This window comes from Amphibalanus amphitrite, unplaced genomic scaffold, assembly GCF_019059575.1.
Source record: "Amphibalanus amphitrite isolate SeventyFive unplaced genomic scaffold, NRLGWU_Aamphi_draft 002239F_arrow, whole genome shotgun sequence".
In the NCBI taxonomy this organism is placed as follows: Eukaryota; Metazoa; Arthropoda; class Thecostraca; order Balanomorpha; family Balanidae; genus Amphibalanus; species Amphibalanus amphitrite.
The window spans coordinates 1-22,735 of NW_024883727.1; the positions used below are offsets into that span (position 1 = coordinate 1).

A 22,735-nucleotide genomic window follows, 5' to 3' on the forward strand; every position below is an offset into this window, starting at 1 on the left:
GAAATATTTAAGGCAAAAGTTCAACTTTTTCACAAGACGGATGGCTATAAACCTATTCAACGTGTGACAACTCAGAGCCGGTATTTCGTCGCCTACATCCCAGCTTTTCCTAGTGACCGATAGAGGCCTGCTATCGATGTCCGCCCTGCCGCCTAAACGGAATATGACTCGAATGGCGCTGAATAAATGCAGGCCTGTGTGTGCATATTCATGCTTTCATTGCCGATTTCGTATTTTACCTCTCAGTGTCGGTTATCTGCAACACCCTGTATATCAAGGGAGTGCGTAAACCAAAATGAGCCTGATCGGACTTGTCAAACCGGCGGCCAGAGCCTAAATTGTAAACAAGCAAAAAAGCCGATAATTTTACTTTGACCTGGCTGTGACGTTATCGGTGACCTCGAGGTCAATGAAATTAGTTTCGTTAGACAGTTTTCTAGGGCTATCAGACTCCGTAAAAATTTTGACGATCAGCCCGTATTTCGGACAGGTGCGGAGTCGATGTAATTTAGGGTGACTCCGACTCCGACTCCGACTCCGGCTTCAAAAATCGACTCCGACTCCGACTCCAACTCCGACTCCGACTCCGGATGGTTCTACCCGCGCCCCACTGGGGGGGAGAGGGGCTATTCATAGCCCCCTTCCTTCCAAAGCGCTTGACGTATCGACGCCAAACTTTCAGTACCTTCGGCTGCATCAATTGGAAAACTTGTGTCAAAATATGAACTTCGTAGCTACCATAGGTCGGGCGAAAATGACGTCAGAGTGACATGTTCAGCCGATTTGGACGCAAAACATTGAACCACGACACCAAGAGCTCAGCTTTTGAGCTAGATGAAATTTCTTTCCATAAGAGGACTGAGGATAGACTGTGCTATCAAACTGCTATCTCAAATTTAAAAATTTTGAAAATTTAAAAATTATATATAATAGAATTCAAAATTTATATCTTTATATTTTTTCAAAATACTTTTTGGTTTTCGAAAAACCTGGAATACCTATATATGATAGAACACATGCTTATGACTTACTGTAGCAAGGTGTAGCTAAATATCTTCAAAAATGGCCAAGTTATACGCATTATTGCAAAAAATTCACAATTATAAACTTTTTCAAATCAATTTTTCAGTGTGTATTTGACATCATACACCAATATCATCAGCACCATCGTGTTCCTGAGCTCAAACTGCATCCAACAGACACCCTTTTTGTTGAAAAATTTTAACTTCAAAATTTGAACTTTTTTGACCTAAAAGTGACTTGACCTCAGCTAAATGCAACTCAAAATGACCTCGAATGACACAAACGACATCAAATTCGAAATATATGGCCTAAATGGACCATAAAACGTGTCACGTGACCGATGCATGATATAATATTTCCGTGACCTGTGATGACCTGACCCTGACCTGAAAATCAAAGTACAAATTTGGTACCCTCAGGGTATCTGAAGCTCACGAGTGTGTTCACGAGTGTGTAAACCAAAAATGAGCCTGATCTGATTTGTAAGATGGCGGCCAGAGCCCAAAATGTGAACATGCCAAAATGCTAATAATTATTTTACTTAGACCTGACCTCTGACGTCATCGGCGACATTGGCGGCGGAACGCGGGGGGGGGGGGGCACCGGGGCACCGTGCCTCCCTTTGATTTTAGCATTTTAACATTAGCCCTATGGGCGTTGCATGGAAAGAATGGGACCAAAAGTCGGCAGTGCCCCCCCCCCCTTAATCGAAGGTGTTCCGCCGCTACTGATCGGTGACCTCGAGGTCAATTAAATTAGGTTTCGTTCGACAGTATTTCCGGGACTACATTAGACGCCGTTTGAATTTTGACGATCGGCTCAGTAGTGTCGGAGTTAGGAGGAGGGGGGGGGGGGCTATGAAGAGCCCCCCCCCCGCCCAGTAGGGCGCGTTATACGCAGATCCCAGTGGGGCGCGGGTTAAAATCCATATCATGACATTGAAGTTCATAATGGAGATGTTTTTATCTTGCCTGAAATGATTCCCTTGTGCGTTCCAAGGCTTTGCGTAGCAAATTTGCGTTGCTTTTTTTCTCGACAAAATCTCATTTCGAGCGCATGGTATCGTCAATCAAACGGGTGCGGTGCATAACGTTGAGCCATGCAGCGTTAACTCCGACTCCGGAGTCGGAGTCAGTAAGATTTTGGCGACTCCGACTCCGACTCCGACTCCGGGCAGAACTGTCGACTCCGACCGACTCCAACTCCGACTCCGACTCCGACTCCGCAGCCCTGGTTTCGGAGATAGAAGAGAGGGGGCTCTTGAGAGCCCCCCCCCCCCCCCTAGTCACTCGCGTTATGAAAAATGCCCCATTCATGCGCGGGTTAAAAACTTGAGGTCATCAATATCTATACAGACAGGTGATAGCGCACCTTATTCCCGCGACTTCCTCTTGCTAAGCGTCGCAGCCACCAATATCTACCATTGCAACCGATTGAATCAAATCTGACCATCGTCGTCCGCTGTCGCCGGCCCCCCCCCCCGCAGGCGGCAGTCCTTGCTCACCTTGTTGGTCTGGTGGCGGTTGGAGAACTCGGGGCCGGGCGGGTGTTTGCCCCGTCGACTGAGTGACTTCCCGCGCGTGTATGTGTGGGTGTGGACCGGCGGGGCGCCCGAAGCCGGCCTCTGCAGAGGCCCCACCGCCGCCGAGCGCGGCACCGGCTGTCGACAGAGGGCAGCACTGCGTCACACCACAGCTGATAGATGTCGCTGCAGATCTGATCAATGAAACAGACGGACAGACTCGTTCACGTGATAATGCATGACGTAATAGAACGACAACACATCGATTGAGACGCCCCTGCAGCGACTGGCGGTCTAGGAAAGAGCTCTAAGAGTCCAGTGAAAGAGCTAGCTTGACTGGGGTTGCAGGTGCACACTGCACCCCATCCACAAGAAGTGCACTACCTACCTACCCCTACCGTGACCGTCATAGAGGTGGCGGATATCCGCCCCCTCCCCCCCTGAGGTTTTTCGTAAATGGCAGAAAAACCGCGGCGATTCCCTCATCAGTTTTACACATTGTGTGCAAGATTGAACCTCCTACCTTCCAAGGTCAAGTCACCAGGTCACTTCGAATGACCCGACCTGAAATCACTTTTTGCAACTTTGTCACCGTGTCAGAGCTATAATAGATGACGGAGTCCTGGAAAGTTGCAGGATGTAACGAGGTCATTGGTAGCTACAACTTGTTACTCTCGAAATTTCGATATCGATGACCTAAGGTCAGGTCAATTTCTTGGCCTCCCCATTACCTAAGTAGGTATAAGTAATGGGGGGGGGGGGGTCAACCCTCTTATTTTTCACTAAAACGTGTCGAAATGACCCAATATAGGTACCTACGTACCATGAATGACTTCATATACGATCGACCTTGACTACCATGAGGCCTTTTTTGCTCTTGGGCAGCCAGCTGTAAGACCAAGGTCATGTGACGTCATCACAGGTCACCAAGGGTTTTTTGCTTATAACTCCTTACAGGAACAAGATACCTACAGCCGCGCGGATGGTCTCATTGTGTTAAGCTCGTCAAGCCACATAAAATGATAAACGGCCCTCCAGGTAGGTATTTAGTGGTTGGTTTCCAACATCACAATAAGCGATCTGCATTGATGAATACCTACGTCTAATGGCTGTTGAAAACCTTTGCCGAAGTGTGTGCACTAACCCTCTTCGCATTTTTATTGAGTCATTTTACAGGAGTGTCATGTCATTCAAAGTTATACCAAAAGTACGTAGGCTAGATAACTAAACCAGCCACTCTTTTGCTGGAGGGCCGTAGGTACATGATGAGGTCACGTGACCTGAGGTCAACATTTGACGTTGACCTTTCGAGATCAACATATTTGTGTTTCGATGCGGATCGACGAGAAGATCACGTTGAAGCTATCAGTTTTTTGCTTGCATGGCTGCTTCGAAAAATAATCGAGAAAAACTCCAAATCTAGCACCGCCTTTGACCCCTGTGACGTTATCTTTGACCTGACCTGACCTGAAAATGACCTTCGTAAACAAACATAGACCATGTCCGTGTGTACCCCGTGTCGTTTACCGCTTGTCGCTATCTTGCTTCATTCTAGAGATCTCGGGGGGGGGGGGTGGATATCTGCCCCCCCCCCATCTTCCAGCTGGCGCAGACCCCCGTCGGTGCGTTGGTTAAACGGTGCGTGGGTTAAACGCGCACCGACGACACTTTTAACGCTGCGCTATAGCCAATATACGGCGGCGCGCTAAATTTTAAGTACCTGTAGGTAATTGATTGAAGTCTATTGTGACAAAGCTATACAAAAAATCGGTCTGAAGTATTTTAAGATATCGAGTGACGTCATGATTTCTGCGTTTTCGACCAGAAACGGCATATATTCAAAGAAACATATGAAATCATAGAACAAAAGTAGAGACACACCATCCGAAAGCCATTAGACTCATAGGCGGTGGAACGGGGGGAGGGGCACCGGGGCACCGTGCCCCCTTTATTTTGGCATTTTAACATTAGCCCTTTGGGCGTTCCATGGAAAGAATGGGACTAAAAGTCGGCAGAGCCCCCCTCCCCCTTTATTGAAGGTGTTCCGCCGCTACTGATTAGACTGCCAAACAATGAACAATCAGATGGCGATCTTCGATTTCTGATTATCGCTCTACATTTTCCAAAATCTTGGACTGAATCTTGGCAATTTCTGGTGACAACTTCTCGACCATGAGGCATGTTACCATCGTTATACGCCAAAACTACCCATTTAACATGTGCCATATGCTGTGAATACCAATTTTTGGTTTTCAATGATATATGCTTGTCTGATTGACCTGACCTATGCTTGACTGACCCCTGCATGAAGCTTATATTCGTGTGGCACTTCTTACTTCTATGAAGGATTGTGCACGGTTTTGACCGAGCTTATGACGAGAGACGACCCGTACGATGTTCTAAACTTCATGCTACTGAAAGCCCTATTTCAGATGTGTGACCTGGCCTTGACCCGACCGACGACCCGTGACCTAAAAATTCAACTTTCAACAACTCATCTGAAGCGTCTCGTCGCGCTCTTTCGTTTTCCGCCTCGTACGTTTCGCTGCGCCTATTGGTTCTCGAGCTATCGGCTGGGAGCGTTTAACGCCCCTCCCCCTCCCCAGCAAACGGTGAGTGGCGGAATACCCCAGCAACCATGCCGGGTTTTAAAGGTTGATGGTGTCCCCCTTTAGCACCTGGCGCCCTTCCGAAGATCACAGTCGCCCCCCATCCGAGAACGCCAGTGTCCCTCAAGAGCTACTGGCGCCCACCTGAACGGAGACTATATAGCTGCCCCGTCTAAGGTCAATGGCGCCTCTCTGAAACCACTGGCGCCCCTCCAGAGTAGGTATCCGATGCCCCTCTGAAAAGCACAGTCGCCCCATCCGAGATCGACGGCGGTCCCTTGAGACTACAGTCGCCTATTCGAGCTCAATGGGCCAATGGCGCCCCTCTGCGGAGCGTCCGGCGCCCTGCTGAAGGGAACAGTGAAATAACCCCACCCAAGCCGAATGGCGCCTCTCCAGAGCATCCAGCGCGCTTCTGAAGGTGACAGTCACACAATCCGTGGTCGAGGTGGGAGAGTTCCGAGAGCTACCGAGAGAGCCGAGAGCTATGGGGTGTTTCAACGGGAGTGATGTGACGGTGCTTGCGGGTCTTCTGCATGACACCTACATAACCTCTCCTCCTGACTCCCCCGCATGCAACCTGCACGTGGTAGCCCTGCTTTCGCAAATGCATGTGGGGGGACCGAGCCACCGGGCGGTATATCTCGGTAAGGGAGGAGCAGCAGCCCCCGCAGAACCAGGGCGCTGGGCCCGCCGGCGTATGCGGACACGTCCCGGCCCTGTTCAACTGCTGTCCCACCTATGGGTTAAATAGGCCCGGCCTGGGTGACAGGTCCGGAGGGGTCACTCCGGCCGCCTTCGGGCGGGAATCAATCGCTGCTTCCTTGCGATCCGGTTATAACTGGCTCCTGATTGCCGTCCATGGGAGCTGGGCCAGGCGTGGGGAGTGAAGGTGGGAGGGATGTTTATCCCATGCCAAGGTACCGCCCGCCATCAAGTCTCAACCTCATTTCAGCTACTCTCTTCTTCTTTCGCGAGATGATAAAACCTGGCAGCCCCAGGTCAGTTGGGTCCTGGCCGGCAACCATCTCCCTGCCTCGTTAGGGTCGGCGAGGATAGGCGGCTGCGGCTGCTGAAAAGGGGCTTTGACCTGCGACACAAACTGAGCGCTCTGGTGGTCAAGCTGCTCTGTTTGACCTCTCGACGGATCTCACGGACAACGACCCTGCCTCGACCTCGGCCGACGAACGGACATTCCCTTGGACAACTGCTTCGATTTTGGCTTCCACTGAGTATGACTCTGCCAACGCATCTCACTCCTCCCGGAGGAGGCGCGGCAGGCGCGCCGGAAACCGCTCGCGCATTACCAAGTCTATGAGACTTCTGCAACGAAACATAATGATCGGCCACTGGAATGTCAGGGGAATCAAGACGCGCTGTTTCGAACTTGAGAAGTACTCTGAGCGTTTCGACGTCCTGCTTCTCGAGGAAACGCTGCTTAAGGCCGGCGATGACTTCTGCCTCCCTGGTTTCAGTGTTCTGCGGCGTGACGAGCGGCGCGGCACGGTGATTGCCGTCCGAAACCGCCCGGGTCTAACATACCTGCCCCTCGACTTCAGCTCCTTCTGTTCTGTTGACCGCGATGTCCAGGGGATCACCATCTCGGACGGCCGGAGGAGCGGCAGCATCAACATAATTAACGTCTACATCTCCAAGGCAACTTCGGCGGGCGACTGGGAATTCCTGCACCACATCGAGAGCATGGGCTCCTGCATCATCTCTGGCGACTTCAATGCGCGATCTCCTGTATGGTGCTGCAGCGGCATGTACAATCCCAACGGACGTAGGCTCGAGACTGCTCTCCGGGACCTCGATCTGCAGCTGATCAGCACGCCTGTGCCCACTAGACTGGCGCAGCGACACGGCGATTCTGACACGACGATCGATCTCTGTCTGGTCTCACCCGATCTCTTGCCAGATACCACTTGGCGGCCCACCTTCCTGTCTGGTAGTGACCATCTTCTGTGTGAAGTCAGGGTCGCGGTAGCGGACCTCCACCAGTCCGCTCCTCGCCGCGCACGTCTTTACCCGAAGAGCGCAACAGAGGGAGACGTTTTCACTCGAATGAGGATCAGGGCAGGAAGAGCTAAGCGACGTGGCCGCCAGGAAAATCGTGAAGTCGTTAAGTGTTCGCGCCGTCCGAAATGGTGGACGGACGATGTTGAATCCCTCTGGATCAGGAAACAGAAGGCCCTTCACGACTGGCGAGTCTCCCGGCGCAGTCCCTGCGAGACGGTGCGTGACATGGCGCGAGTCAGGAGGAACCGAACCGCCGCCCTATTCAAGCGCTGTGCCAGTCGGTCCAAGGCAGAGTGTTGGGACTCCTTCATCCGACAGGCCAACCAAAACTGCACAATGTTCTGGAGATTTGTTTCCAGTATGGCGGACAGCGCGTGCTCCAATGCGAATCTGCAGATCGAACACAACGGACGGGTGCTGAAAACCGAAAACGAGAGGGGTGAAGCATTCCTACAGCGTTTCCTGCAACAGTGCACCCAGAACGACTTGACAGCCCGAACCGACCTCAGGGGAGAACTCGACGCACTAATCGAGGGAAGCGGCGCGGCACCAGTTTTTACCCTTCAAGATCTACAGGCTGCGATCAAACGAATGACTGACACGTCGTCCGGTCCGGATCTGCTGACCTCCAAGGAGTTCAAGGCTCTGAGCAACCGAGAGCTCCACGTACTTCTCGGCGAGATAAACACTAGTATCAAAACCGGCGCGATTCCGACGCACTGGACGGACAGCTTCCTGGTTCCGATTCCCAAACCAGGCAAGGACCACCGGACGCTAGCCGGTCACCGGGTCATCACTGTTCAGAATGCTGGAGGCAAACTGGTGGAGGGACTCGTCTCCCGTAGCCTTGCTGCCACCCTCGAGCCGCAGCTGCCGGGGTCCATGGGTGCTTACCGACGGGGACGCGCGACGTGGCTCAACGTCGGTCAGGTTGCTCACCTGATCACAGAGGCATTCGAGGCGAAGCAGCACGTGCTCACGGTCAGTCTCGATCTGCAAGACGCGTACAACATGGTATCCGTACCCTTACTGACGCGGAACCTGCTGGACAGCGGGGTCAACCCGTACTTGGTCCGCTGGATTCTCGCAGCTTTTCAGAGCCGCCGGTGCGCCTTAAAATGTGGTCGGTGGCTCTCCGAATGGACCAACGTGATGATGGCTCTGCCGCAGGGATCCCCCCTGTCGCCCGTTTGTTTCAACGCCTATACTCTGCCAATCGCGACTATGACACTCCCGCCAAGCATGCAGCTCTTCACATTTGCCGACGACCTACTATTAGTCGCGACCGGGAAGAGCCTGGACCTCCTACAGATCCGGATGCAGGAGACGCTGGACAGCCTGGACACCATCTGCCAACGGGCCAGTATGACGGTCAACCCAGCGAAGGCATCCGCCTGCGTCTTCTCTCTCAGCAAGCGGGCGCTGCCCCCTGTCAGCTCAGATACGCCGGCCGGCCAATTCCCAGCGAGGACAGCGTGACTCATCTCGGCATCACTCTGGACAAGGGCCTCTCATTCAATACTCACGTCGAGAAGGTCGTCAGCAGCTGCACCAGGTCACTCGGCGTCTTGAAGATGGCGAAGCGTAAAGGAGTCAACCAGGCGCGACTGCTCCAGTTATACAGGTCTCTCGTACAGAGTCGCCTTCTCTACGGCGCGGAGGTCATCACGGCGACCGCGTCGGCTCTGGAGAAGCTCGATCGTGTACAGACCGCAGCGCTCCGGATCGTCACCGGCTGCACTCGTGACACCGCCCGAGCGACTCTAAGGTACATGGCGAATCTGCAGTCTGTGCCCCAGCAGGTGGAGACCCTTCGAGTGTCAAGGCCGTCGCGAGAGCTTTAGAGAGTCATGAGCATCCGCTTCACGAAGTGGCCCGCGGCCTGGTGACGCGTCCCCCGCTGCGGCGTCTGCGTAGGGCCGGATGGCTGAGGAGGGCGTCCGATACGCTGCGCGAGCTCCGCGGCAGGCACCAGTTTCGATCCCGACCGCAGTTCGAGCCTACACCTGACGGCGTCGCTGAGCTGTGGACAATTATCTCACAACACAGCCTCGGCAGGTCCTGCCGTGAGTGGCCGCCGGGCGTGGCCAACGTGGAGTTTGAGAGTCTGCTCGAGGAGCTGATGGCCGAGAGCGACGCGCTGCTGGCCACCGACGGATCAGTCATCCGGGAGCCCCTTCCCCGGAGCGGCTGGGGCTGCTTCATCCGCTCGGCTGAACTCACCCAAAGCGTATCGGGAGCTACGCGGCTCGTGCTCTCGAGCATGCGGGCTGAGACGGAGGCCGTCACTGTTGGACTGAGCGCCCTGAATCAGCTCCTACCCGACTGTCAGCACATTGTCGTCGCCACTGACTCGCAGTCTCTCTTGCGGAAATTGGAGGGCGGCGTGTCGCCCCCTGAATGGTGGACAGACAGGCGCATCACCTGGCTCTACTGCCCCGGCCACGCTGGCGTGGAGGTCAACGAGAAGGCAGACCGGCTGGCGGGCAATGGCGCGCCCGCTACCAGCAGGATCGTCCTCTCGGCTTCCGACTTCCAGCAACTACTCAAATTCAAGATGGAAACTGACGATGCCAGGAAGCCAAATCCAGGAGAAGCGGAAGTCGGGAGGATGGTCCGTGTCGGTCTGAGGCCGGGCTGGATCGCGAGATCGGGCCTCTGCGGCCCCCGTGGGAGGATGGCGTGCCAGCTCGCGTGCGGGACGGTGTCTCGACGAACCCTGGCCGACATCTGCACGTTGGGAGGAGCGGAGACGGCATGGAGGCGGATCTTCGGCTCCCGTTCCGTCGACGAAGCTGTCGCCGAGGAGTAAGTAAGTAAGTACAGTCTACACCTAGTGACAGGGGGAGGGGCGAATGTCCCTCCCGAAGATCTCAGTTCCTATGGAAGCTAAAAAGGCGAAATTCGGAGGGTGTGTGTATATGTTGGGGTAGATATCTGTATAGTATGTCAATTTCATGACACTAGTTCAATATCTCGAAGGTAAAAGGAGGTCAAACGTGGTCAAGATTGCTATATGAGGGACTGTTTTGTGTTTACAGGCCCATTGCTCAAAAAGTTACTGACCGATTTCCTTATTTCTTTCACTATACAACACATACATTTTTATAATAATTTTAGAATATCTAGCTAACCAAACCATACAAATGGCAATTACAACTCCGCTAAGAAAAAGATGTCTTCCAGTTGAGGAGGGCAGCAGCTGACGCATGAAGCGTGTCAGTCACAATTGGTGTTACACACTTGCTGCTCAAAGCGTTACCGGCTTGGGTTGATTGTCGTATTTATTAGACCATAAGATTGCCTGTACATTTCTAAGTCGACAGACACATATATTTTGAATCGGATCGATAATTAGTAGCGGTAAGCAGCACAATACAAAGACGGAACCGTTTGCAATAGACTTGATCAAATTTTATTTCCAGCGTCATGCAGTCACCTTCGTTAGATGACAAGGCATAGCGAAACACAAGCATTGTTTGGACTTCGGAGCGACCCTCCTCGGCTGCGCAGGAAGTCCTGTGCCCAAGTGGCCATATGCCGCCTACGGGGTGCAGGTGTTGGCGTCAGCCGTGTTGGTGGCGATCCAGGACAGCGCCTCGGTGACGCGACCATACACGTCGGGCCAGTTGGCCACGGCGCACGGCCGGCCGAACGAGACGACACCGATCAGACGGAACCGGCCCGAGACCTCGGTCACCAGCGGGCCGCCGCTGTCGCCCATGCAGACCGACCTGCCGCCCTCTGGGTAGCCGCCGGCGCAGATCATGCTGCTCTTGAGCGTGGAGCCCCATCTGCCCTGGCAGCGGCTCTGGCTCCAGACGGGCACGGTGACGTGCTGAAGGTGGGTGGCCTGAGGCTCAGTGGCGCCCACACGGCCGTAGCCGCTGGCGATGGCCGTGACGTCGGCGTACGTCTGGCCGGCGGTCGGCAGGCAGACGGGAGAGATGGTGTTGCTGAAGGTGATCTCGCGGTCAAGCTTCAGCAGCGAGAAGTCCCAGCCGCTGCCCGAGGCGCTCGTGTACCGCGGGTGGTTGATGATCTGCTGGACCGAGAAGCGCTGCTCACCGGAGTCGGAGGTTCCGATGCGCAGGTCGCCCAGCATCACCTGGATCTGGCTGGCGGTTTTGCCCTCGGTGCAGTGGGCCGCCGTCAGCACGTAGCGGTTGTTGATGACGCTGCCGCCGCACCAGGAGCGGGTGCTGCCGGTGCTGACGAGGCCGGCCTGCCACGGGAACTGGCCGGCGGTGGCGTCTGCGCCGCCCACCACGCGGGTCTGGCGCAGGCCGCACTGGCAGTCGCCGCTCGGCGGCGCCGACGTCGTCGTGGTGCCAGAGCCGGCGGCGATGGTGACCAGGCAGTAGAAGCCGGTGGCCGTCACCGAGTAGTCGGTGTAGATGCGGATCCGCAGCTCGGAAACGGTGGTGGCGGGAGGCGCGCTAGAGCCGCAGTACTTGCGCTCGTTGATGGAGAGGTAGTCGTAGGCGCAGGAGGAGTGGCTCTCCATGCTGAACGGGCTGCAGTTGATGGTGATGTCCTGGTTGTTGTCTCCCCTCACCGTGAAACTGCTGTCATGGTTGTTCGGGTACTGATTTGGATAGTTGGGACTCGTGAAATAGTACCTTCCGGATGGCAGCGTGTATGTGGCGCGAGACTCCTTCTCAAGGAACGGGACAGGCTCGGGATCCTCGTTTCCTCTCCCAAATTGGAATGCGACCGGCTCGACATCGAGTGGCTCGATGGGACCGCCGTCGGCCTTGGCCGGGGGAGGCGGCTTGGCCAGGCCGGTGGCCAGGACCACACAGGTAACGACTGCCAGACGGAACATGGTGGAAGGTGCCGGCTACTGGTCGGGGAGCCGCCTTTATACCCGACCAGACCGGGCTCCACAGGTGTCTTTGCCCTCAGTGACGAGTTACTCGAACAGTGATGACACGCGCATTTTGAAAATATGTACGCCGCTCGTTCTTCTACGTAGGATGAAACGTGAGAAAAGTGCACATCTGTTTGAAGCTGCCTTGTCTAATGTGACACAAGTGACTGACAGGGGCCGAATGATACTCAGCGTTACACTCCACGAATAGATGCTCCCAGATGTGTTTTTTTGCGATAGGATTTTCAAGTCATCGTGTCGGACGATTATTTCCTAATTCCTTGTCTTTATGTCTTTTTACACATGTGTATAGGACTACATTGCCGCTGCTTTCAGTAGAAGGAAATGTAGGATCACCAAGAGGTATGAGATGCTATCTTTTTTATTATCCCGCGCCTCTCTGGGGATCCTGGATGTTCACGCCTGGCTGACGGAGTGTTCACACACCCCCCCCCCCCCACCCCCTTCAAACTCGGCTCCTGGACCACATAGCAACACTGGTAGGGCAGGGCAACACTGGTAGGGCAGGATGGGGGTGATTTGGCCCATTTTTTAGAAACGACGTATCGTAAACTTGACGACACATTTCCTGCACTCTCTCAGCGCTGGCACATTCATTTTACTTTCTTGTACAGTAAACTGAAAATGATAGAGTAACTATACTTACCTGCATGTAAATTGTGAGGTTATACAAAGGTCTGCCAAGCCATTGGCGGATCTACGTTGGGGCAAAATGGGCAATTGCCCCCCCTAAACGGAAAACCTCTGGGCAAACATATTTTTTTGCCCCCCCCCCTAAAAAAAACTACAACTTGAATACTAAAAATATGGTGTTTGAAAAGAAAATGTGAAATAAATGGAGGACTAGAAGATTGTCATATTCGTGATATTAACCCTAGAACGCCTAGGGGGGGGGGGTTGTATCAACCCCCCCCCTGAGGTTTTTTCAAAGTGCACGCTAAACGGCTTGTCGTAGCGGGCTGAAATTTTCAATACCCTCTGGGGCAACCTTTGCGCATCTTTTGCCGAAAAAAAAATTGATCGGGTCATGTCAGGTCACGGAGTTATGACGTCATAAGAGGTACAGCCTCCGGCCGGATTTTCACAAACTGAGTGCCAACGCCCGAGGTTTCCTGCCGGTGGTACGGACATCGGTTGATGGATCGTGATGAAACTTCCCATGCATGTTGGGGCAAGTATTGGCTATCATATGGTATAAGAAATTTGACCGGGTCAGGTCAGGTCACGGAGCTATGACGTCACAAGAGGAACAGCGTCCGGTACTATTTTTGAAAAGCGCCCGAACCACTATTTTGCTAATTCTTGTCACCTCAATGGGAATATGCAGCAATATTAGCTTCTATAGGGAGCAAATGGACCTCTTAAATCCAAAAATACAATCAGATTTCAAAAATTTAAATTTTGATTTTTCGAATTTCTGCCGCCGACTGTGACCTTGCCGACTTCTGGCGCTCCCAACGCGCCATTTTTAGAGCTAGGGAAACGAAATACATACCAAACGATAGAGAATTGATCAAGGAACACGATAGTGAAGGTTTCAAGTCGATATCTCCCACCGTTTTGCCGCAATCGCCGCCGAAAGTTGAAAAAAGTCTATTTTTCCGAAAATTTGACCTTTGACCGGTCAAAAGTAGGTCAAATATTGACCTAGGACCAAAAAATATACCACCAATCGCGAGATCTCGTTGAGAGCAATCCGTTGGTTTTTTCCGCTAAGCTCTACGACCTTCCGTTTCGAAACGCCAGGGGGGGGGGTCGTAACAACCCCCCCCCCCCCTGGTCGTTCGTGTTATGAGAAATGGCCTGGTCGTGCGAGGGTTAAGTTGTGAGCTGATAAAAAGTCCTCCGCCCCATGAATGTCAGTCACCTATCCGTGCTTCTATCCTCAGGATGCTGAAATCCTTTTCCTCCAAGCCGCAACCCCCCTCCGGGCTGGACAGGCAACTTTATCTCATGCGGGCTGCTCCCTTGGAGCGGCACCGCTGCTTCTGAGGGAGCGCACCCCGTAGCCGGGTGCAGTGAGTGCCTTGGGGCTGGGTGGCCTGTCCTCTGGACGGGCTCAGCCCCGGCGACTCACTAGGGTGCCTGCCCAGACCAATGTCTCCCCCTAATTCCTATCATCCTTCCGGCTCTGCAATGGTCTTGTCGACCGAAAGGGCCTAACCCAACAAAACAAACAAACAAACGAATGTCAGTCCATCATCCATCAGCAGTGCTACTACTGCTACTGCTACAAAAAAATAACGCGATTTATTGAAACCTTGAACCAAGTAAACAAACCGTCAACAGCAGACCGCCAGACGCCAGTGGGGTCCAAGTGGGGTCAGGGGTCACCACACTGGTGAGCGGTTGGACAGTGGTGGGTTTGCATGAGTATATAAGAAGTGTTTGCATAATATTTTATTGCTAGATAGCATGGGTGTAGGAGCTGAAAAAATATTGGTGGGTCTAAATATCCATTAGTACCTAGCATTTCCACTGTGGCCACATTAGTTATGTCCAGAGGCGGATACAGCCATTTCCAAAGGGGGTGCCAAAAGGGTGCCAAAGTCCGAGAGTCTCTACAAGAGCTGCATATGTGTATGCAGGACTGAGGAGCGATTTGTAACATGGCAGGCGAGATAGAACTGGTTGAGTGAACGATATGGTTGAGCTACTGCCGCTGTGTCTCAGTGATGGCCAGAAAGAACGGTGTACTGCGTGCCTTTGAGAACAAGTGCGAGATAGGTTTCTGAGAGGAATAACGTAAAGAAGATTACCAATCGCGGGTTTTTCATGAGCCATACCGTTATCTAACGGGGACAATTACAAACACAGAAAGGCTCAGTCAGAGCTTTTGGTTTGCGAGGTGTTGGAGAAGCTCAGTATGTTGTGGGAACTTAACGCTGTTCAGTGTGATTCCGTTGGCTGTTGCGCTGTGGTCCTATGTAGTCTGTAGAGGCATCGTTTATCTCCTCTCGAAAGTAACACTTATTGTATAATTTTGCTAGCTCGCGAAGTTTAGTCCCAAAGTTAAGGAATGTTCATTGTAATTGCATCAATAAATGCAGGACCGAAAACAAATGCGCTGTTCTTCGTCTATTTCTTGTTGGGATTCTTAATCGACTGATCTCATTTTCTATTACCGGAAACAACTGTTAATACGTTTAACTACGTGGCAACCCTGACTGCGTATAGTATCGCAGGTACGCTGATGTGGCCTTTGGTCGTGGGCATTTACACATGAACCTGCTGCTGCGACCCTTATCGGTCTCCGGATACAGAAGCCCTTGAGAACCGGCGCGGGCGGACCTTTCGGACGAGGTCTTGCCGAGGTGATGCGGGAGGTAGAGGACGGACCGTCCATAGCGCCGGTGAGCTATTCTCTAACTATCTCCCGGAGTCAGGGTGGCTGCAATTTTTTTTTGCGCTGCCCTGGCTTGGCCGGACTGACAAAAATGTAAAAAATCAAAAAAAAAAAATCCCGAAATCCGAGGAGAAAAATAGGGGTAGCTCGTTTTTTTTTTTGTTCCTAAGACTGAACGTTTGAAATTCTCGCCGACTTGCCTGGCGGCGCAATGTTTGCCCCCCCCCCTAAACTCAAATCCTAGATCCGCCACTGTGCAAAGCGGTCAAACTACCCCGCTAGCAGGGTTATTTGGCCGGCGGGGGGGGGGGGGGGGACAATTTGGCAAGTGTTAGTTTGAGGTCGGGATTTTATTTTAGGCGTCATAAAATAGGCGAGCCAGCTTCAGCGTCAGCCATGGCACAGGTGTCCTATACGCTTTTTGGAGGTTGACGCGGCGTTGGACTTATATTGGAACGACTTTTACTCAGGCCTTGTCAGTGATTTCAACATTTTACTGAACAACTCAGATTGCAATTTCTTGGCACACACTGCTCAATCATGGATTCGGATAAATGTGTCATTAAAATATTTTCACAATTAAACTCATTACGAGTGAATTGATTTTTTTGAAAACTTCATTCTTTTTTATTTTTGTTAGGAATAGTGGACCGATTTTTTTTTTGCAATAAATGCAATAACTCTACTCTGCCTCAAAGGCAAAATATGACCTTTTCCCAGAAAATCCGAGTTAGAATCAGGAATGCGGAGCCGTGGTAATTTCAGACGGCTCCGGCTCCGTCTCAGCTGCGTTGGGGGGGGGGGGGGGGAGGGGAGAGACGGTGCTGGGAGTCGCAGTCCACTGCAGTGGCTTCAAAACAGCTGCCGTCAGCTGATGACCGGTCCTCAGGTTCTGGGGATGCAGCAGACGTGGGGAATGGGGAGCAGACAGGAGGTTGGTTGCGTACTGTGTGACAGAAAAGATATGTATTCAGCTTTTTTTCCTTCACGTGATGGTCCATGACGTACCACATGTTTGACTGCCTTAGGCTTGTACTATCAAACTGGACTAGGTCTTAAAAAAAGCCGGAGTCGCCCCCTTCTTTGACGACTCTGGCTCCGGCTCCGGGCCATATTGTTTTACAGCTCCGGCTCCGGCTCCGGCTCTGGACAAAATGTGCCGGGTCCGGCGACTCCGGCTCCAGCTCCGACTCTGGCTCCGCACCCCCCTGGTTAGGACCGTTTTCTATTAACCCGCGCATAAACGGGGGGGGGGGCTCTATGTACAGAGCCCCCCTCCCGTTTTCAGCAATATTTTCTAAACCGTTTCACAAATCAACACAAAACTTGCAGTGCTCTCAGTGGCATCAATTTGGGACCTTGTGTTAAAGTTTCATTTTCTAGCTACCACAGTTTGGCCAGAAATGACGTCAGAGTGACGTCATGTCGGCCGATTTTGATGCAAAATACTGAATTACGACAAACGCTCTCAAGAGCTTAGTTTTAAAGCTAGATCCAATATCTTCGCATCAGTGGACTACAACATGTAGCTATCAAACTGTAGTCTCGAATTTTCGAAATTTTGAATGTTTGGAAAAATATGTTTTTTTTTTACAATTACACAATATATATGTTTTATTTTTCAAAAAGTTCTTAATTTTTCGTAAAAAACTAAATATATATATATATATATATATATATATATATATATATATATATATATATATATATATATATATATATATATATATATATATATATATGTGATAGAACACACACTGATGAACTACCATAGCAAGTTTTAGCCCAATATCTTCAAAAATAGCTAAGTTATTAGCATTATTGTCAAAATTATACAAGTATATATTTTTCAAAACCATTTTTCAGTACGTTTTAGACGTTGTACAGCAATATAAGTGGCACCATCGTGTTCATGAGCTCCAACTGCATCTGATAGGAACCTTTTTTAATGAAAAATTTAATTTTCAAAATTTGACCTTTTCTGACCTGAAAGTGACCTGACCTCCGGTAAATTCAGCTGAAAATGACCTAAAATGACACAGAAGACATTATTTTCGAGATCTACGAGTAACATTGACCACAAGGCATGCGTCGCGTGATCGATACATGATATACAATTTTCGTGACCTAGGATGACCTGGCCTTGACCTGAAAAATTCGAAGTTAAAGCTCGGTACCCTCAGGGTATTTAAGGCATATATTAAGGAGTGCGTAAACCAAAAATGAGTCTGATCGAACTTGTCAGCCGGCAGCCAGAGCATAAATTGTGGACATGCAAAAATGCCGATAATTTTTAAGTTGACCTGACCTGTGACGTCATCAGTGACCTCGCGGTCAATGAAAATAGGTTTCGTTCGATAGTTTTTCCAGGGCTATCAGACGCCGTTTGAATTTTGACGATCGACCCAGTAGTTTCGGAGATAGGAGGGGGGGGGGGGCTCTAGAGAGCCCCTCCCCCCACAGTCACTCGCGTTATGGAAAATACCCTAGTCATGCGCAGGTTAAAACCTGAGCTCTTGGGAGCGATTGCCGTGGCTCAATGCTTTGAGTCCAAATCAGACAAATATTACGTCACTCTGACGTCATTTCCGGCCGACCTATGTTAGCTACGAAGTTCATATTTTGACACAAGGTGTGAAATTGATGCAGCCGAAGGTACTGAAAGTTGGCGTCGATACGTCAAGCGATTTTTAAGTTATTGCAGAGTACGATAAGATGTATGTACAGTAGGTCTACTAAAAAAGTCCCCCGCTCCAGAGGCGGCCGGCCGGCCGAACCCCCGGATTCCAGCCCCGACTCTATTGCGCAGGCCGCGGCAGCGACACGGGTCAGGTCGCGGCGCCCGGCGAGTGGGTCAGTTGGCGGCGGCCGGCCGTGGAGTGAGGACGCAGTGTGTGGGGCGCAGAGATGCCGCTGTGCAGAGGAGGGGAAGATAATGACTCTGCACGATGCCTGAAATGATGCCTTTGTGATCTAAATCAAACACCTGCAGTGCATATCCTCCCTTGCCTCATTCCTATTTTATCATAATCCTTCAATAATCTGTAATGGCCATTCAGCGCAAGCAAGCAAACAAAACAACCCGTTTAGCGGCGACAGCATCTCGGATAAAAAAGCGGCAGTGATGATTAGAATAGACTTAGCGCGAGGGCAAATCGAGGGGTATAACTATATGTATCACATACCGAGTATTTTATTCCTATCTAGCGAATTAAGATTGGAGATCTTGTCCAACAAGTCAGCGGCCGTTCTAGACACAGAATAATGCTTTGTTTTCGGTCACATCATTATCTGCAATAATTCGAAGAGAGGTTTACCCTCGCCGGCCGAGAAGAAGGGGTGGATGCCTCCACCATGCATTTTTTTGCGGTAGCTCAAAGCACACTGATGATAGAAGGCTGACATTTCACATGCCTTACATTTCAATCAAGCCGGATCACTTGACATCAACCACGTTTTCAGGTCAGATCACTTAGCTATGTCTTAGGTAAACCTCTGAACGGTTGTCGGTTATAAAATGATGCAATCCGCAATGCACTTAGTGTCGTATAAGCATAATGGGGAATTATGGAAGCTGTTAATGTGGCGTCGGAAATAATCTGAAACTATACCTCAAGCACATGAAATCGTGACTTCATACATTCTTGGCAAGGTCTAATGCTTCACTTTTGCATTGTTCACCTTGCGTGACGTCATTTATGACGTCACTTGTGTCATAGGAGTGTTTCGTCAATAACTCCCGATCAAAATGAGCTAGCCAGTCTGGACAGCCATCAATGGACTTTGCAAGACTTGTCGAATCAAATGTTATGCAACATGTCCTCCTTTCAACAGCTTCGTGACCTGCGCTGCCCTAACATGACATTGACCTGAGGTAAACAAAACATCCTAACTTGCTTCACGTAAAAAAAAAAAAATCGACGCATCTGAGAATAGAAAACACGATTGTATTGAAATGACGATAATGCGTTTAGTTATTTACCAAGAACCTATCAAATGCCTTGGGGCCCTTGACCTGCCCTAAGAGGTCACTGATATTTTAAAATGGGGTGCCAGTCGCTACGTCACGTAACAACGGAAGCGCTCGTTTTTTTTTCCGCGAGGCTCTAGCAGCTAGCTCAATTATAGGAGCTAAACATGGGGTCGGGGAATCGCTCCCTTCTCACTCACTATTTGGCCGGGATAGTGTTTGCAATTATTGTTAAAATCTAGCATTTTGATATTTCAAATGACCCATTTTTTCCCGCCCAAGTCTTTCAATTCAAGGTCATAACATCAGGTTACGTCAAGTGACCTTACCTCAAGGAAAGTTCCTGTGCTCATCATATCTACCAATATATATCTCATGATATCTACCAATACGACTATAACCAATATTAGTCGGTAAATACACCGACTAACCGATCGCTTCAGAACTTTCAGCGATTTTAATGGGCAACAGTATATGTATTTGAAACGTTTACTTTGCAAGTTTGACATTGTTGACAGAAAGGCCGGGTCAACTCAAGTCAATGGGAGAAAATTGAACTGCGCTTTTTTGGACGGAACTATACTCTGAAAACATGTGGTGCTTGATGAGATACAATACTGAATGAGAAAATTGTTTGTTTTGTTGGGGGCCATCTTTTTCGGTCTGAAAAGGCCCTTGCAGAGCTATGACATAACTATGCTGTGGTGTAGTAATTGGGTTGTGCGAGCCAGCGACGGTGATCTGCGGAAGCGAGACTGTTCCCCGTGGGACGATTGCCCTGTCGGGACGGTCCAGCCGTCTCCCAAACGGTCACCCGAAGAGGATTATGTGTCCTGGAATGGATCCGACATCAACTACAGGTTGGCTGGTGGGGTGACCTCCCGTCCAGAGAGGGAAGCATGAAGACTATGTAGGGGCGATGCGGATTGGTTTTTCCTGAGGATAGCGATGACGGAAGGAATCTAGCACCCTTGAACCTTCCTTATACTGAATGTATCTCAGGCTGCGTTCCTAAAAATCTCCTAAGCGTTTTTTTTCTCGACATCGTGAAGGTGTCATTAACAAAAATATGAAATTCGGGAGGCTAAATTAAATATAGAAAATGTGGCCAACAGAACATTATCAGTTGCGTTCCATAAGCGCAAGCATGTTCACACACCCAGCTTACATATGAGCCATGTAATAATTATTTTTGATAGACATGCTTAGTTATGAAATCAGTGGCGCGGGAACCGGGGGGGCTAGGGGGGGCTGAGCCCCTCCAACTTTTCGGCTGGGGGGGCTCGTAATGTATTTGAGCCCCTCAGCTGGAGGAATCGAAATCGGAAATCTACCAACACAATTTCATAGATTCATACATAGGCGCGGGAACCGGGGGAGAGGGCAGTGGGGGAAGCTTGCCCTCACAACTCTGGGGCCGTGGGGGCGGTGCCTCACAACTTTTCATGAGGCCAGGAACCGTTGGGGCAGCTTGTCCTCCCCAAATTAGGGGTTGTGAGTCACAAAGGAAGAAAGCATGTGAGTGAAAAATCTACCTATTTTACTGACTCGGCAACTCATTTGGCAGCTTAACCCTATTCCTGGCGGGCTCCGCCGGGACAAGAAACTGGCGGGGGGGGGCCGATTCGGCCCCCCCCCCCTGAGATCTCGAGAACGAAGCAAGATAGCGACAAGCGGTAAACGGCATCGGATACACACGGCCAAGATCTACAATTTTTACTAAGGTCATTTTCAGGTCAGGTCAAAGATGACGTCACAGGGGTCGAAAAAGTCAAAATGGCGGCACTAGATATGGAGATAGTTTTTCTCGAATAACTTTCGAATTAGTCAAGATAGGAACAAACTAAGGGCATCATCGTGATCCTCTCGTCAATCCGCATCGAATGATATATATGTTGACCTCGAAAGGTCAAGGTCAAAGGTTGACCTCAGGTCACGTGACCTCGAGGTCATCATGTATATCATTCGATGCGTCTTGACGAGCTGAACACAATGAGACCATCCACACGTCTGTATCTTGTTTCTGTACGGAGTTATTGGCCAAAAACCTTTGGTGACCTTTGATGACGTCACATGACCTCACAGCTGCCCAACAGCAAAACAGACCTCAAGGTAGTGAAGGTTGATCGTATATGAAGTCATGTATGGTATATGGGGCCATTCCGACCCGTTTTAGTGGTAAAAACAGGGAGTTGATTTTTCCCCCATTGACTTATAATGGGGAGGTCGCGAAATTGACCTGACCTTAGGTCACCGATATCAAAATTCCGAGATAAACAAATTGCACATACTGGTACCCTAACTAAACCCTGAAGAGAAGAAATTGATCGGTCAAAAACTCTAGCTCTGGCGTGATTGCAAACTTTTCTGAGGTAGCGTCACCAAACCGCCTCTGGTGACCTGACCTGAGGTCAGATCAACTCAAAATTTTCAGACATGTTGCGTAGAAGCCTTTTAGGAAAAGTCAGAAAATTTGAGCTTCCTAGCTCAACGCGTTTGGGAGATATAACCAAAAAACCTCAGGGGGGGCTCCTGAGGCCCCCCCGCCAGGAATAGGGTTAAAACCTTTATTCCAGGTTGCCAAAACGGTAGTTTCTTCACTCAGCTGAGACGGAATACCTCACTTTTTTTGCAAATATTTTCTTCTTTTTTTTCGTTGAAAAGGCCAAGGTCTGAAAAAAGTGACCTAAAACCGATCAGAAAAGTAAATGTGGGGGTACCCTAGGTTGATTTCTATGATGGTTCAGCCCCCCCCCCCCCCCAGTCTGGAAGAAGTTCCCGCGCCACTGTATGAAATCATCTGAAGTGTTTGTAAAGTTCCACGATACGGATCTAATATCCTGCTATGCTATGACCATTTCTGGTCAGGTCATGTCTTTGAACATAGGCCAAATTTTTCAAATGACCTTTAAAGATAAACTTGCGATTCATTCGAAGCGTTTTGATAAGAGGAACGAAGAGGCTGGTAAAATTAATTTCATGCAAGTTTTAAGCTAAAAACTTTAAAGTGTTTGTGGAAAAGCAATTGGTTTTCTCATAATACCGATGGTGGCAGTTGTTGTTATTTACATGCTAAGCCGTTGACCCTAATTCAATCTGACAATATTATTCAGATTTCAGACATAGCGGTAAACGAGCTGATTGTTGTGTTAGGTTAGGCTCTTCGGTCGATTTCAGAGTGGGAAGGATGATAGGAATTAGGAGGAGACAGGGGGCCTGGGCGAGAGTCCTGGACCTCATGCTCCGCTGGGGCCGAGCCCATCACGTGGGTTGGATTGCCCTGACACATGGGTAGCCCTGGGCGGTGTTTCACGGCCCCGCGCTGCAGCACGCTGCGCTGCGCTGCTGCATT

General features: G+C 50.5%; 1 protein-coding gene across 1 annotated transcript; it reads right to left on the minus strand.

Annotated features, from left to right (window-relative positions):
* Positions 1-10,569: 10,569 nt before the first annotated feature.
* Positions 10,570-12,008, minus strand: LOC122376677 (trypsin-1-like). The gene has a single exon (XM_043356584.1). The coding sequence runs from the start codon at positions 11,999-12,001 to the stop codon at positions 10,718-10,720; it is 1,284 nt and encodes a 427-aa protein (XP_043212519.1). The 5' UTR covers positions 12,002-12,008; the 3' UTR covers positions 10,570-10,717.
* Between the last annotated feature and the right edge of the window lie 10,727 nt (positions 12,009-22,735).

Bases quoted from the DNA above. Each gene is read 5' to 3' on its own strand.
- LOC122376677 (XM_043356584.1), bottom strand. From the start codon at position 12,001: ATGTTCCGTCTGGCAGTCGTTACCTGTGTGGTCCTGGCCACCGGCCTG.